This window comes from Rhea americana, unplaced genomic scaffold (genome assembly GCF_003343005.1).
Source record: "Rhea americana isolate MKP2758 unplaced genomic scaffold, rheAme1 scaffold_442, whole genome shotgun sequence".
Classification (NCBI taxonomy): domain Eukaryota; kingdom Metazoa; phylum Chordata; class Aves; order Rheiformes; family Rheidae; genus Rhea; species Rhea americana.
The window spans coordinates 133,243-148,354 of NW_028186582.1; the positions used below are offsets into that span (position 1 = coordinate 133,243).

Consider the following 15,112-nt stretch of genomic DNA (forward strand, 5'->3'; position numbering starts at 1 on the left):
GGGGGAGGGGAGGGCGCGAGCAGGGCCGCGGCGCGCGGGCGGCAGCCGTTAGCGCCGCTCGCGCGCCCAACGGCCGGTCCCCCGGCACGGAGCCGGGCGTCGCGGCGAGCCGCCCGGCGGGGTGGGGGCGGGCAGCGTGTCCTCGCCTCTGTGCGGTGCCTCGGCGCCGCTTGGCGTTCGCCTGCCTTGCGCGTTTGTTTTCTCGACCCTGGGGGCGGCTGGTCGCTGCCCTGAAGCCGCTCGCAGCTTAGGGGAAAGAGCGTCTCCACGTAGTGCGTGATTCACAGGAAAAAATAGTCCGAGGATCGTGGTCTCAGGGGACCGCTACTACTGTGAAGTCCAGGCAGACAGCCCCGACTCTCTAGATAGGTTCCGACATACGCAGTCAGGTGAGAACTGCTGCTTATCACACACAAACAGAAACAAACGAACGTTTTCTCAAGATCAGATTCTTTGAGCTGAGTACTGAAAGAAGCCAGCGTTTTTCTGGAACYAAGCAGAATTAGACCGCAAGGAAAGTAAGGCTCTTTCTGACCTGCTTTACTAATGATTAAACAGGCAGAGGAAAACGCTGATGTTTACTATTCAGCCTTTTGTTTAAATGATAAGAATTCTGACTATAAAGGCAACCGCAGTGAAAGATGAAAGTTCACCTCCTAAGTTGTTTCTAAACAGGCCTAAAAATAAATCTTTTTCCCTCGTGTCCTTTTGTTTTGTTTTCATCATGTGTTCTGTTTTGTCTTCCCCACTGCACACACTGTCATTTTTTTTATAAACAGTGGAAAATTAGAAGCTACAAAATTTCAGTGGTCTGTCCTTTCTCTAACCCAGTTTCATATCTCTGGCTGAAAAAAATGCCAGGGATTTCTGGAAGGAGGAGAGGAAAAAAAAAAAGTCTTAACAATGTAGCTTGTGCCATAATCATAAAGGGAATTTCCTTCTCTGCGGTGGACTTCCAGTTTATGCCCTGAAACACAAAGCATGGGCAAACATTTTCGGGTTTATTGCATCTAAAAGACCCACTCATGCTGTTCCTTTTCATATAAATGGCTAATGATTTTTAAACTAAGCTATTTTTCTCRGTAATAACCTGCAGCAGTGAGCATCGCAGGATTAGTTACAAACTTCATAAATGTTCCTGTTTCCAGTTTGGATCTGTTGTATTTTAAGTTCGTGAAAAGTCTATATTGTAGGAAAAAGTAAATAAGACAGTCTTAGTAAAGAATCTTCTTCCTGCAGAAACTACATATTTTCTTTTACCTTAAAAAGTCTTCTTAAATTAAGTTTGCTGTAGCAAACACTTGGATGTAAATCTTGAAAACTTCAACAAGTTCTCTTAAGCATATGCATTATAGTGAAGTTTTGGAATCTGCACATCTGTGTTTAACTCCTCTAACCTGCAGTCCTATCCATGTGAATGATGCTTAATCCCTCTGGACAGACTAGCCACTCTCCAGACCTCAGTGGAAAGTCTGTGTCCATTGTAGATCCTATTGCAGCATCAGACCGTTAATTAGCCTGTAAGCTTCTGAGAGCAAGAGCTATCTTTGTTAATTGTTATTCATGACTGGAGAACAGGATAAACAGTTAAATCATTCCAAAGCTGTAGTATTTGCCACTTTTCTGGACATCCTGGGTAATGTTTCAAAGAGAGGACCAAAGTAAGTGCATAGTGTAAACACACATGCATGCATAGATAAACAGGCATCTTTTCACCTTTCAGGAGCAACTAGGGGAAAAAAGGGAAGGATTTACTTTGTGTTTGTCTGAAGATGGGAAAAACTTGTTCCTACAGTGGGTTCAGATATCAAGTATGCAAGGGTGTGCAGCTGTTCTGGGGTCAGTATCCTGTGGGGCACAAATTGTATCTGCACCGTAAAACAGCTGTAAGGTACTACTGAATCTCAGCCCCCTTTTTTCTTCTTTTTGCATAGTATTACTTCTAAACAGGTACTTGATAAATAATCATTACACAGTGTTTATACAATATCTGTTGAAATCATAGAGAGGATTTCTTTGGGCTTCCGAGATAATTGAATAAAACACCCTGTGTTCATTGAGGGTTAACTATTGCTTTGGCAGAGATCAAACTGGCAGCAGTAACAGTAAAGATTTTTTTTTTTAATTTATAAAAGTCCCATCAGAATTCTTGTAAGCAAAGACTAGTTGAATAAATAAATTAATATTTTCTGTGCATGAGTACTGAAGTATTTGCAATAAAAATATGGAAGTTGTGCTGAGTTATGTAAGAAATCTTATTTAAACCCAATAGTCCCAGTCACAGGAAATAAGTTTAAGAACAGGCTGCTCTGAAGAAGGCAAACAGACCTATTGCCATTTCCTCACTGTGCTCAAAACATGAGGTAGGCAGTGCTCTGACATCCCCAAGAACATTACACTAACCTGGAATTTTCTTACAACTTATTTAGAGAAAAAATGTATGCAAATTAGAATTATGTAGCTAAACATCAAAACAGGATTGTTTAAAGTCAGCTGTGAATTAGGCCTCACGTACACCACAGAGGCTCTGCCTCAAAGCTTTATCAGCATGGCTGCACTGACAGTGCAGCAATGTAAACAAAACCAGAAGAGTTTTTTCTGCTTGTGTACATATTCTCCCTTTCATAGTGGCATACAGTGGTGAAAACTCTTTTCTATCAGCATAATCATATCCATTTGAATTTTACAAATTTGAACCATTGTAGCAGGGCTTTGTACTGCAGTCATGGGTTTACTCTTGCTTTACACAATTTTACTATTATTTATCATTCCTGTTATTTCAGAACAGATAGACCTTCAGCATCATTCTCATTGGCCTGCTGTTATGTAATGACAAACACATACCACTTATTCCTACTTCAGTCTTTGGTAGGACCACCAGGTAGATTTATATATATTAGAAGAAATGAAGACTAGAAGACTTCACTATACCTCAAATGCTCAGTAGTGGGGAAGTGCACCAGCTGATCCTGCTCTTCCTGCATTTCCAAGCAACTTTATAGTTGCTCTCTGAGATCAAGGAGAGCTTTAGGACTTTAGCAGGGTCACCTGACATTCAGGAAGTCTTGCCAATAGTCATACCAGAAAGATCAGTTTTACCAAAATGAGAGTGAGTAAACCAATTTGAAAATAAAAGCCTATTTCGTATCAAATACAAGAGGCTGTCACAGTAAGATTTCTTCAGGTCAGTGTCCAACATTGCAACACTTTTGAGTGCTTCAGCTGTGCTCTATATCATTTAATAAGAGTGTTTTAATATTGTGTTTATGGCAGTATAGTTTTAGTTATATCTGTCACCTGAGACCAATCCAGGCTTGAAATTTTAGGCCTCTTTAGCTGTTCTTTCTGATAAGCTTTATAACTTTTTCTTTCCTGTTAAACTATTTAATAGTGCACAGACAGCGGGGAGGCTATACTTAACTGCTAGCATATCTCACAAAGGTTTTCCAATTTTGAGGTATTATGTATTCACAAACAAGATGGAATTGACTGTCTGCTTGAATTGATCATCTCCTTCACAGACTAGTGATGAATACTTATGTACACCGTATCTGGTTTGCACTGCAGGTGTCATGACCCTCACACAGTTATGCTCATCTGAGAGTTTAAATTGTACGAATGCTGGTAAAGGAAAGCCGGGTGTAGAAGTRTGCTTTTTGTTAACATATGTCAGCCATGATCCTTAACCCCATGAGTTGGACTTTTTCCAGTTGTGCTCGTCTATTCTTCTCTTGATCACAAGGAATGTCCAAAGATAAAACAAAATCAATGAGGCAGCAATTCCTCAGTCTGATTTAGTTGCTATTCCTCTAGTTTTGTGTGTTTTACAAATTAAGGACCAGAGACAAAGAGTGTTGAGGTAAATATTTTTATATCATTTCCGCAGCTCACTTATTTGCACACCATCTGTRTAAAAATCAGTAAAATAGCAGTGACAAGATACATGAAAATGAAATAATGACACACAACACGATGGTCATAAAATAATTGCTAGGATTCTGTTTTATCTTTATAAAATCTAAATGTATTTGTATGTTATATACCTTGATGTTTCTCAGAAAAAAATTCTCACCTTTTATTTTGTCTTACACTTCACAGTTCTGAAGAATAAAATGACGTTTATGATAATTACAAATATCAGATAGCTTGATTTTATAAGATACATTTTGGTCTCACATAATAATAGAGATCAGAGAGTATTTACTTCTAGGTCACTGAAAAAGGTAATTCAAAAGAGGCTTCACAATATTTCCCTAACTATCAGTCACATACCTCACTTCATAATATCCATGGCTGGAAAAAAGCCTTTTTCTGAATATGGAATTTAAACTATGCTTCAGGCATAGCACTGCACAAACAGTTTTGTCACTCCAGATCTATTAGATCAAGAACAACTAGTACACATACAGAAAACAGAATCCCGGAATGTTCCCCTTGCCCACTTTCTAAAATTAGAGCAATCAGCCACTCCATGACTATGCATTTAATTCAGGTTTTGTGTTATGTGCTCACATTTGGTCAGTGTTCATAACATTTTTTTCAGCTGTTAAAAATAAATAACTGAACTCCTTTGTTTCTACAAAGTTTTATCACAGCAGTATGCCTCAGAGTTCCTGGTGAGGAAACGTCGAGCAAATTCTTTTATGGAAGAAAGTAAGAAGGGAAATTTAGAAAGAGAATGCATTGAAGAATTATGCAATAAGGAAGAAGCCAGGGAAATCTTTGAAAATAATCCTGAAACTGTAAGTGTCTGATGAATGTCTGTGAGATAGATAGTAGTTTTTGAAGAGGGAAAGGCTTGAAGTACATAGAATTCATACTGCAAAGCTTTAAAGAGCTCACAGAGCAAAATCTAGTGATATTTTCTTGCATATACAACCTGCACAAGTAATAATGAAGACCATATAAGAACAGAGGATAGCTATGTAGATATTATTTTAAAGTAAGGATCACCAATGTTAGATCACTGTTGTCTGCAAGCATTCCATGTGTGGGAAACCTATTGGCTTCAATTAAAATTTTACACAGAGGATGCATGACAATGCAACCCTTTTAATGAAGAGATTGGACATTTTACTGTAACTTATTTTTATAGTAGTCAGAACACTTCTCCTCAGTTCATTCCCACTGCATATTATTTAATATTAGGCATATTTTATTCAGCTTTGTATTATAAAATGAATTATTACTTAAAAATATACGTGGTTAAAATGAAGTTTTGATTTGAAAACTATGTACCAATTCAATTTTCCATCTTTGATAACAYTGCATCTATATAGATATACTGATTGTTAGGATTACATCTTACATCATAGTTAGCCATCAGTATTTTAACAATTTCTATTTTAGTAACACTTTTCATTTTATTTGAAATGAATTGCATGTGGGATGTTCAACATATTACTTTGGGAAGGCGGGGGCAGCAGCGCAATAAAGGAGGCTGTTCTATAATAAGATTAACACTGGACAAGATACAGCCATCTGAAAATGCTTTTCAAAGTCATTTTGACACTCAGCTCATTTTCATTGCCTTCAGTTTGAATGTTTCACTGAGAGAGAAATGAAGTTCAAYGAGGACCTTAATCTTCCCTCCACTGATAACTCAGAGGCTTATGTTTAACAGATGTCTGGTGTCATAACTTAAACAGTACTGATATAGACAATTTTATCCATAATTTATGAATCAAAGTAATTTTCTTCTTTGCTTCTGTTATAGTTATAATACAAATACATTTTAGAATGTATTCGGTAATATATTTTGCTATAGTTCTACCCTACACCAAATCAGATTTCTCTCATTGTTTATTTTTCTTTTCTTTCTGCAGGAGTATTTTTATCCCAAATATTTACGTAAGTACAAAAAACCTGACTAATCCTGGTATATCATTTACTACTCATTTATACTAGTTTTGTTGTTCTAGCCATAGAGCTTGAATGATTTCCTTAATGATTGTAATGCGTAGTAGCTCCCAAGGAATTCTGTGTGCTTAGATCCCAGCAGAGACATTCCGAAGGTGGGTTTGTGATCAGCTGTCCTTAATATGCCCAGACATTTTTTCTAATTCAAGCTGTGAGAACAGACTCTTTGAAGATGCTGTGCATAAGATGTTGTAATTTCAGTCTAAATGAGTATTTGTATCATAAGCAGATTGTGTGCGTTTGCATTTGCAGGCTGCCTTGCCTCCCATCGAGCAGGGGTTTTCAGGGTTATTGCAAGTACTCCAGATTCTCCAGCTGACCTGAGGGCTTGTGTCAACGGTAAGCACTGCTGTTGTACATTTCACCTGCTGCACTCAGACCTAAGTATACACACTTGCATGGCTAGAAAGCAGTTCACACAGGCAGAAAAAGAAACAAATCTCTGTTTGCCTGAGTTAAACATAATTACCTGGAACAGAAATTCACATAAGAACAACTAGTTGAGACAGAGCATTTTCAGAATAAGAGGTGTAGGTAAGTATTTTTAACTGTCCTCTGGAAAAGAAGCGTAGTTAATTGCAAAATGCTTCCATTTGTAAAACTCTTTTAGAAGCACAGCAGATTTTGCTGCCTCAGGCCACTGACGTCCATTATAATGTTCTCTACACTCTACGAGAGTCTTTAATAATTGTGCATGACTCTTCACATTTAGCTGATACTTTTCTGTCAATTAAGGAAACAGACCCTCAGCTTAATTCTCGTCTGTACCACTCTTTGGCTCAGTAGTTAAATTATAGCACTTCATGAAGTAGATAACATTACCAGCTGAAGAATGCAAACATTAGCTAGGAAACATAGTCACTGACTGCAGACATAAGATCACAAAACATGAAATCTGTGGTGTTGCTCAAGCATATAGTTTTTAAGCCAATACACTCATAAATACAGTGTGAACAGTATCTTTTCTAATAAATTGAAAGGAAGCAATACCATCTTCCCTACTTGTCGCAATAGAAACATCTCTCTACATTTCTTAAACCTTAACAGCTTGCTTACATCAAAAGAGTTTTCAGTGAGTTTGAATGTACATACTTAYCCTTAAGCATCTGACCCTGTTTTTGTCATTGAAAGCAACTAAGAACAAAAAAGAAGTCCTTAATAATTACACTGTACATGGTAATGAGTGAACATATTTTCCAGATCACTTGGCCAACGTGCGTGCTGTCACAAACTAAAATRTACTCTCATTCATCTTCTCTTTCTCACTCTCATTAGAAGTCTTGGGAGGAAAGGAGTTAGAGTTTGGCGATGTGCAGTGTTTCTGTATTACTAACCATTTCCCAGTGAAAACAACTAGTTTACTTGATATGGATTTTATTTCTCTCTTTGAGTTCACATTATAAAATCAAATTAAAAAAACCTGTTACTGTTGGTTAATCATCAGGAAAAAAGAGAGGTAAGATTATGCACAGAAATTCCAAAGGTCTCTACGGCTTGAGTATTCAAAGAAATTTAGGCACAGTGATTGAGGAAAAGAGTTACTGCTGAGAAAATAAGTGAGATTTAAAATTCCCATTAATAATATATAAGTCTTTTTAAAATCTTGTTTTCACTGAGACAAGCTTTTTGTGATATTGACACCAACAGACTTTTTAAAGTTTTGACTTTTTGAATTTATTGACCCATTTTTTTTATATTTTCAAAATGATTTGATAATCTGATTTTCCTAATCAAAATTAAATAACTTTAAAATRATAATTATATTAATCTTCTCAAGCTGAAAAACTAGGCAAAAAAATGGCAATGCAAACAGAATTTTAAAACTATTTTCTTATTTGTCCAAATGACTTATTTCAGATTACAAACACTGACATTTCTGGATAAATGATTCAAAAAAAATCATTGAATATTTTGATTTTTTTACTCCATTTGGGAAGGAAAAGGAAAATTTTCACAGGCTTTCTTAGGCATTTCCAATCCAAGCAGCTATCTAAGCTGCATCTTTAAATTCCTAAACATCTGTATCACATAACTCTGGATATTTACAACTGCATGTGAAAATAAACACTTAAAAATGTCTGTATTTATGTTTATTCAGCTTACCGTGATACATTTCAGGGATATCAAATACTTTGAGTGGCAGAGGATATAGATACCATAACGTGTTCCTGGCCACTTACTCTTCCACTGAAGGCTGAGTAARTCTTCTAAGGTATAGCTGTTGCCACAGAGGTTTCTCAAAGAGCTGGGTTATAGATGAAAAGAAAGCATCCCAGTTGGGAAAAGGAAGAGTACCAGGCCTCTCTTCAGAGCAAATGGGTACATTACTGTCCTTTCTGTGGCACATTAATCCTTCATCTATGAACATAATCTCTTTGTCTATTCTGTATTATCCATCCATTCTTGTCTTCCTCCTCCAGTGTATTTCACTGGTTCTCCTTTTTTCACTGACTAGGTTCCCCAGGGAGGTTTTCCCTCCTTTTATGCACTTAATTTGCTCTGTCTACTCCTACTGAGTACTGCTAATGGAACCCATTGTGTTTTCAGGTGGCTCTCCCACATGTCCCCAGTGCCTTTTGCTCAGAAACATTTCCACTCTTCCCCACTCCTTTGTGCACTCTGAGCGTCAACTTCCACTTTCTATCATTTACATAATGCCTTGCTTATACCAAACTTAGTTCACATGCTTTTTTTCTGTGAACTTACAAAAGCAATGAAGAAGCAAGAAAGAGGAGAAAGTTTAGGCCCTTCCAGAACTGACGTTTGGTAATTCCTGTGAATTAGCCATGCATCAACCCATTTCCTTTTATTTCTTCTGTGCCAATCCATCTTCACCTGTAACTGGAGTCATTTAGTTTGCAAAATGAGTATTATGTGTTACACAACTGCCATCATAGAGATGTGGTATACTTTTTGAGCTTGGTTGGCCTGTGGGGTTTTTGATTTACTTGCAGYAGAATTTAATTAGAACTAGATTTAATTTACAAATATACTAATATCGGATTTTGTTTTCTTTGTCACGGAAGGCTAAATCTATTATTAGATGGGGCCCAATTCTTTTGAACACAATGAAGAAGAATTAAGGAATCCAGTGGGGCCATATATACAGAATCACTGTTGGTGTGGGTCTGCAGAAACACTGGTCTTTCATTTCATTTTTCTGAATCTGAATTTCACAAAATCCTTCCTTCTTTTCATTCTGCTATCTGTTCTGTCAGAACACTACTTTTTTTTTGAAAGCAAGCCTCAAAATGACATTTTAGAGTTTTGTAAGAACGTAACTCTAAAGTAGAAACAATATGTTTGTAATTATTAGAGGCCTACAGACAAAAGAATCCATAAACCTCGCATAAATCTCTGGAAAAGTAAACAATACATATAGTATGCTGATACAAGATTATGAAAATGGTAAGAAAAGTTAATAGACATTTATGTATCTTGAGTAGAGGAAAAAAGTGAATTCTGTGTTCTGTGCGACAAACTCTGTTTTGAGCTTTGCTTTCTGAGGTCATGCTAGCATGTGCAAAGAGCCCTCAATTACTCTTTCCAGTCCAAGTTTCCATTTCTGTCAGTGAAAYTAGTATATGTGAAAGGTGACAGTATTGGACACCTATATGTCTAGTCTGCCCATAGAACCTGTGCAGCCATGGCAACCTGAGCTCCAAAATTCTTTGCAAAGATGACCTTCCTTGAACAAATAAAATGATCTCTGTATTCTTTAGACTTTGTTTTTTTTCTGCTGAAATTTGCACTAAGACAACTGAAATGATGAGGCAGAGTATAGTTCTGTAAAAAGTGAAATAAGTCCTTAAAATGTAATGAAGTATCAAGCCTACATTTGGTCACAGCTTTCAGGGATTAACATGGTTTAGTGAGCCATTTGTTTTCTAGTTGTTTTGMAAGTATGAGTGTTGGTGATAATGTCTTTGGATTAGCTTTAGAAGGGGAAGTGTCTTGGTTTTTTTAGACACTTGCTAACTTTTACTAACAGAATTAGTAGCAAGGTTGTTATATACRTACTTGATCTTATGCATCCAACTCTTTCCTTTCTTGTGAAAGGTTCCTGTGGAAGGACAAAAAGCAGACTAAGCTGGCTATTGAGGAAAAATCACCCAAACCCAAATATTTCTAATGTTTTTCCTCCAACAGAAATTTCAAACCAATGTAGCCCACTACCGTGCCATAGAGATGGATATAAGGACTGCATAGATGGACAAGCCAAATATACATGTGTCTGTAAACCAGGATGGCAAGGAGAGAAATGTGAAGAAGGTACAGTCTCTACTGTCATTGTGCTGATAGTTCTCAAGAACACAGTTATATTTGTTCTAGTATTACTGAGTAGTATCAACACACATAATTGGCCAATGAATCTTTGAGCAAAGATTTTTATTTTGTTTTCCTTCTAGATATAAATGAATGTGAAAACATAAACGGAGGTTGCAGCCAACATTGTTCTAATTTACCTGGAAGCTACCGTTGTTTATGTGAAGATGGTTACTTCATGCATACAAATAAACAAGACTGCAGAGGTAGGATGTGTGACTTAACAAGAACATTGTTACATGACAGTACATTGCCTATAGACTAGAAAGAAAAGAATTTATGCTGGTGGTTCCATAACTGCTTTAAGTCAGCAGCATCTGACATTGCCTCTGAAAGAAGGTTCTGCTCCAAACCTGACCACTCATCCCACCTCTTGCTTTACACCACCACAAACATTTGTGTAACTATGTAGTGAACCAAATCAAGGAACTGCAATAGGTTAAAACTAACCTGGGGGCATGGAAAGGCTAGATACTAGATTCTGCTTCATTACTAAAGGCGTGTAAAACTGAGCAAATCTAAGCTTATTAACTACCTACTAAGATGTATTTTGTTTCAGTCACTAACTAGTTACACATAGTATGCTGAAACAAGGATCTAGATTGGTAGGACCAGCTAACAAACAGAAATCCTATCTGACAAATGGTGCTGTAGCTTGAATCACTCTTAATTTGTGGTACCCTTCTTTCTTTTAGGAGTTTGTAAGTTCATTGGAGAASAAACTATTCATGAATCTGAAAATGCTCTTCATAAAAAAAAAAAATCTTGTCTTATATCACCCAGCACAACATTTTTCTTAAAAGTGTGTGTCTGTTATTATTGACTGTGACCTCTGTGCTTCCTCCTATTTCAGATAAAGACTGTGTATAGTAACAAGCAGCAATTCTTCCTGCAGARTTAGAAAAAGTGTAATCTCACTTCATCTTAATATCATTTATTTTACTGGTGAACTRTGCCAACAGTTTTGGATAAAGTCAAATTATTAAGAGGCTAGATGTGAATATCTTCCACTGTTGCCTCTTTCAGTGGATATATTTTTGTGAAGGAACAGATTCCAGAGAAATTCCAGAAGAGTGGAAGTTAGCTGTTGTATCAAGAAGGGCAGGTAGATAAGTTGGTTAGCCTCTCAAGTAGTCTTAGAAAGATATTGGAAAAGCTGGGATTTTTTGAAAAAGAAATATATATATGTATATGTATATACTATGTATCTTAATTTAGTAGAAGAACCAGCTAACAGATCTCAAAAAATATTTCTCAGTGAGGTGATTATTTAATGAGGATACTTCTAGTGGAGCTTTACAAAAACTAATGGTAAGGTCAACTCTGTTCACTGTTTTCACTAGTGATGTAAGCAAAAATGTGAATACTGATCGTTCAAAGAGTGGCAGATTGGTAAATTAGAGTGAGGACTAAGCAGCCAAAGTGCTGTTTAGTTTTTCTAATAAACTGGATTACATTCAMGTACAAAATTAATGCACCTAGGAATTTGTAGTGCATACCAGAACTATAGAAAAGTGGACAGCTTTGACTAAAMCGTTTTGTGTGTCCAAGCAAGCAAGTAGCAGAAACTGTGCAGTACCATTTCCACAATCAGCACAAAACCATGGAGAAAACTAAAAGGATCCTTGCACATACAAGTGGGAATGGAAGTACTACCCAGAAACTGACACTCTTCTYTCTGTAAGACATTTAGTAAGATCATATGCTGCATCCAGTTTMGAATCTGCATTTTGAAAATGACATTGAAAAATTGGAAACAACASGGAAGATGATAGATACTAAAATGATTTGAGTGATGGAGGGACAGTGAGAGACTTGAACACCTGTCAACATAGCCAATTGAAGAGATTGTGAGATGAATTGATTGTAGCATGTAGGAATCCCTGATAGGATTATCAGTGTCTTTCTGGATGTCTTTTTCTAAGATATGATTTTATTATGCAGTCTGGCTTAGTTTATAGGAAATCTGTAGATCACATTTCTCTTKTGCCTTCTTTTCCTGTTATCCACAAAATGGAAAAGAAAATGCGAAAGGTAGGCAAGACAGAGAATTCACTTTTCAGTGAAGGGAAGCTGAAATGCTGTTTTGAGTCCTCTGGAAGTCTTTACTGCTGTAGATAAACTCTGCTGTGAACACTTGTTAAACCTAGGAAGGAAGACCTAATTTGGCAGTATTCATGCTCCCCTGTTCCCTGCCTAAGTTCTCATGATCTTGGATAGGGGTGAGGACAAAAAGTTATGCAAGAGAGCAACTTGTTTTTAATAACTTGTTTGTGTTTCTAGATATAAATGAATGTGTGCTACTTCCAAACATCTGTGGGACAGCCATCTGTAAGAATACGCAGGGAAAATACGAATGTGAATGTGCAGAAGGCTACATATATAATTCAACTTCCAAGAAATGTGAAGGTATGTTTCTTAAAAAAAAAAAACACGTGGTAGCAAACTCCAGCATCTCTTGTAGTGGTGTATTTTATTAATCTTCATATTGTCTACTGCAATATGACTCAAGCGTTGGTTCTTTTAGGGGGTTGATCAGGCTGTGCTGCATAAAGCATGTGTAGTTGCTGTGACCTACTCACAGATCTGGAGGGTTAAGGTATACTCCTCTGTGTCCTGCTGTATGCCAGATACTTTCTGAGTTCATGGGAGGTCTCCTGTCTAGCAGTAAAGAAGACTCGCTGTCCACGCAGATCTCTTGCATGGTTATGTCTCAAACCAGCTAACACGTTTCTTTCAGATAACTTGGAGCAACATGTTGGGGATCTGCGCACTAGTAGAGTGGTATCCTGTTGCAAGCATTGTTACACCTGTAAGRGTAAAATATTTGATGTCAGACACCTTGATATAAATCCCTAACTCAAGTGAGGTAATGGTAAAAGCAGATAAAAGTAATAGTTATTTGCCAAATCCAAACTAGGTAAGACAATTAGGAAGACTTAGAAAGACATAACTACCAGAAATGAAAAWCACACTTAACCTATTTGTCTTGAAGAAAACATAAAAAGCTTMTCCTTACCCATCTGATAGGCTGTTTAGGTGCTTATTTAGCCCMCMTGGCCAAGGGCTTAATCTTTCTGTCCTTTTTAGGCCCTTATGTTTCAGATACATGTACRAACTTTTCACGAGGGTCAGCAAATCCCTTTTAAAATGACATTCAAGCCTAATACCCTAACCTTCCATAGGGTATCCAGTTACATTAGGAAGTAACTGCTGTAGAGTGAACTAACCTCTCTTCCAGGCTGGGAGTGACAGCACAACAGTCATATGAAAGATTCTTTATGAGAAGAACCCCATAGTACAATGAAACCCATTTTTCCTTATCTATAAGAATACTGTGAAAGGAGCTGCACCAGAAGAGTCTTTCCTCAGGACTATTATTTTCTGAAGTGACAATCTGGAAGAAAGAACCTCAAGATAAAGTTCTGTAACAATTGTAACAAAGTTGAAAAATACCAAKAGCTAGTGGTAAAGTGGCAATAAGCTATTCTCACAGAGACCATTATAAAATAAATTTTTAAAGTATTTGCAGAATTGCCCTAGAGTAGATTTTAATTCTCACTACCAATTAAACTTTCTGTATGTTTAATACATACATCAGAAATTAAATTTCAGTTGTGGAAGAAATATATGAGATCTTAGAGCTTTATTATGGGAAGAAATTTTTTATTTCTCCAATTTAAGAAAAAAAWAATCAGTGATCGAGTTTTAATTAAAATTCTACCTTTATGTTATTGCTCAAAAAGACAACTAGCCTTTTACTAATTATGAATCTTTTGGGCCATGCCTTTTCATTCAGTTTTCTGGTGACAAAACTTCGTACAGTGATAAGGATTATATATTCAGACATCTGTTCTTCTTTGCCCAGTTACTATGGAACTAAAATTGTTACTGACAGAATTTTCTGTCTCTTTTACATGCACTGGAATGAGAAAGACCTTACAGCAAAAAAAACCTAATTCTCTTCCCTCTCTCTACTCCCTGCAGATATATGGGTTACATGAAATCAAATTTAAGTATTACTTTTCTTCTGAAATTGGGGATCCCAGAAGGTTGCTGGGTGCAGACATTAAAAGCAACAAAGTCTTACCTCTTAGAAGAAAGATAATGCTGCTAAGCTTTCAGACCTAGTTGTAACCACATTAAGTGAGTCACCAAATCCTGTCTAAGGACAGGATTGTGCAGACAGACAAGAATTAGCTTTTCATTGTCATGTTGCATGTGGGTTGCCAAATTCAGTCTCTCCTACTAGAAGAGTCAGGTTGACATGCATTTATGCACATCTATGTCTACAATGGCAGATGCAATAGAGAGGAATAGAAAAGAATYTTTTTTACCAGTTCTTAGGAGAAGGTTGCTACAGTAGTTCTTCGTCCCCACCTTCTAGAAGCCACCATCAATAGAAGGTACCTGTACAATCCTGTGTTTGTTTCACAGAAATCATACTAGTTTAGATACAGAATCTGTKTATCTTCTTTGGTCCACCTTTTCAATTTCAAACACTCTAACACAAAAAGCAGTAGTAGGGATGAGCGATATGCCTATTGTGCCAGAAGGRCCTGGTTTTCAGTCAGTATCTAAGAGGCAAACCACGCCAAACCTATGTTTTAAAGAATGACCTAAATATTTTGCATATCTTTACCTCATGCCCATCTTCCTTCTCTAAAAGAGGATCTTCTCCTAAAGCAGTGACTGAACAAGTTAATCAAACAGCACAGAGTATGCCTGTATTTCAGATATTAATCCATTCTAGCACATAATCTGAAAATCTGAGACAGGGAATCAGCCTCTCCCCTTCCCATATTTAACGTGCACAAAACCCTGCTCATCCACATCCATGCTCTGGGGAAATCACCATTTTTCCCTA

At 37.0% G+C, this 15,112-nt stretch overlaps 1 protein-coding gene across 1 annotated transcript in view; it reads left to right on the top strand.

Annotated features, from left to right (window-relative positions):
- Positions 1–4,222: 4,222 nt before the first annotated feature.
- PROS1 (protein S) overlaps positions 4,223–15,112 on the top strand; it is a 32,665-nt gene continuing 21,775 nt past the window's right edge. Inside the window, exons 1-6 of the mRNA XM_085315920.1 lie at positions 4,223–4,742; positions 5,826–5,850; positions 6,172–6,258; positions 10,069–10,191; positions 10,329–10,451; positions 12,529–12,654. Coding sequence (XP_085172046.1) covers positions 4,644–4,742; positions 5,826–5,850; positions 6,172–6,258; positions 10,069–10,191; positions 10,329–10,451; positions 12,529–12,654 — 583 coding nt within the window. The 5' untranslated portion in view covers positions 4,223–4,643. The remainder of the gene's footprint in view (positions 4,743–5,825; positions 5,851–6,171; positions 6,259–10,068; positions 10,192–10,328; positions 10,452–12,528; positions 12,655–15,112) is intronic.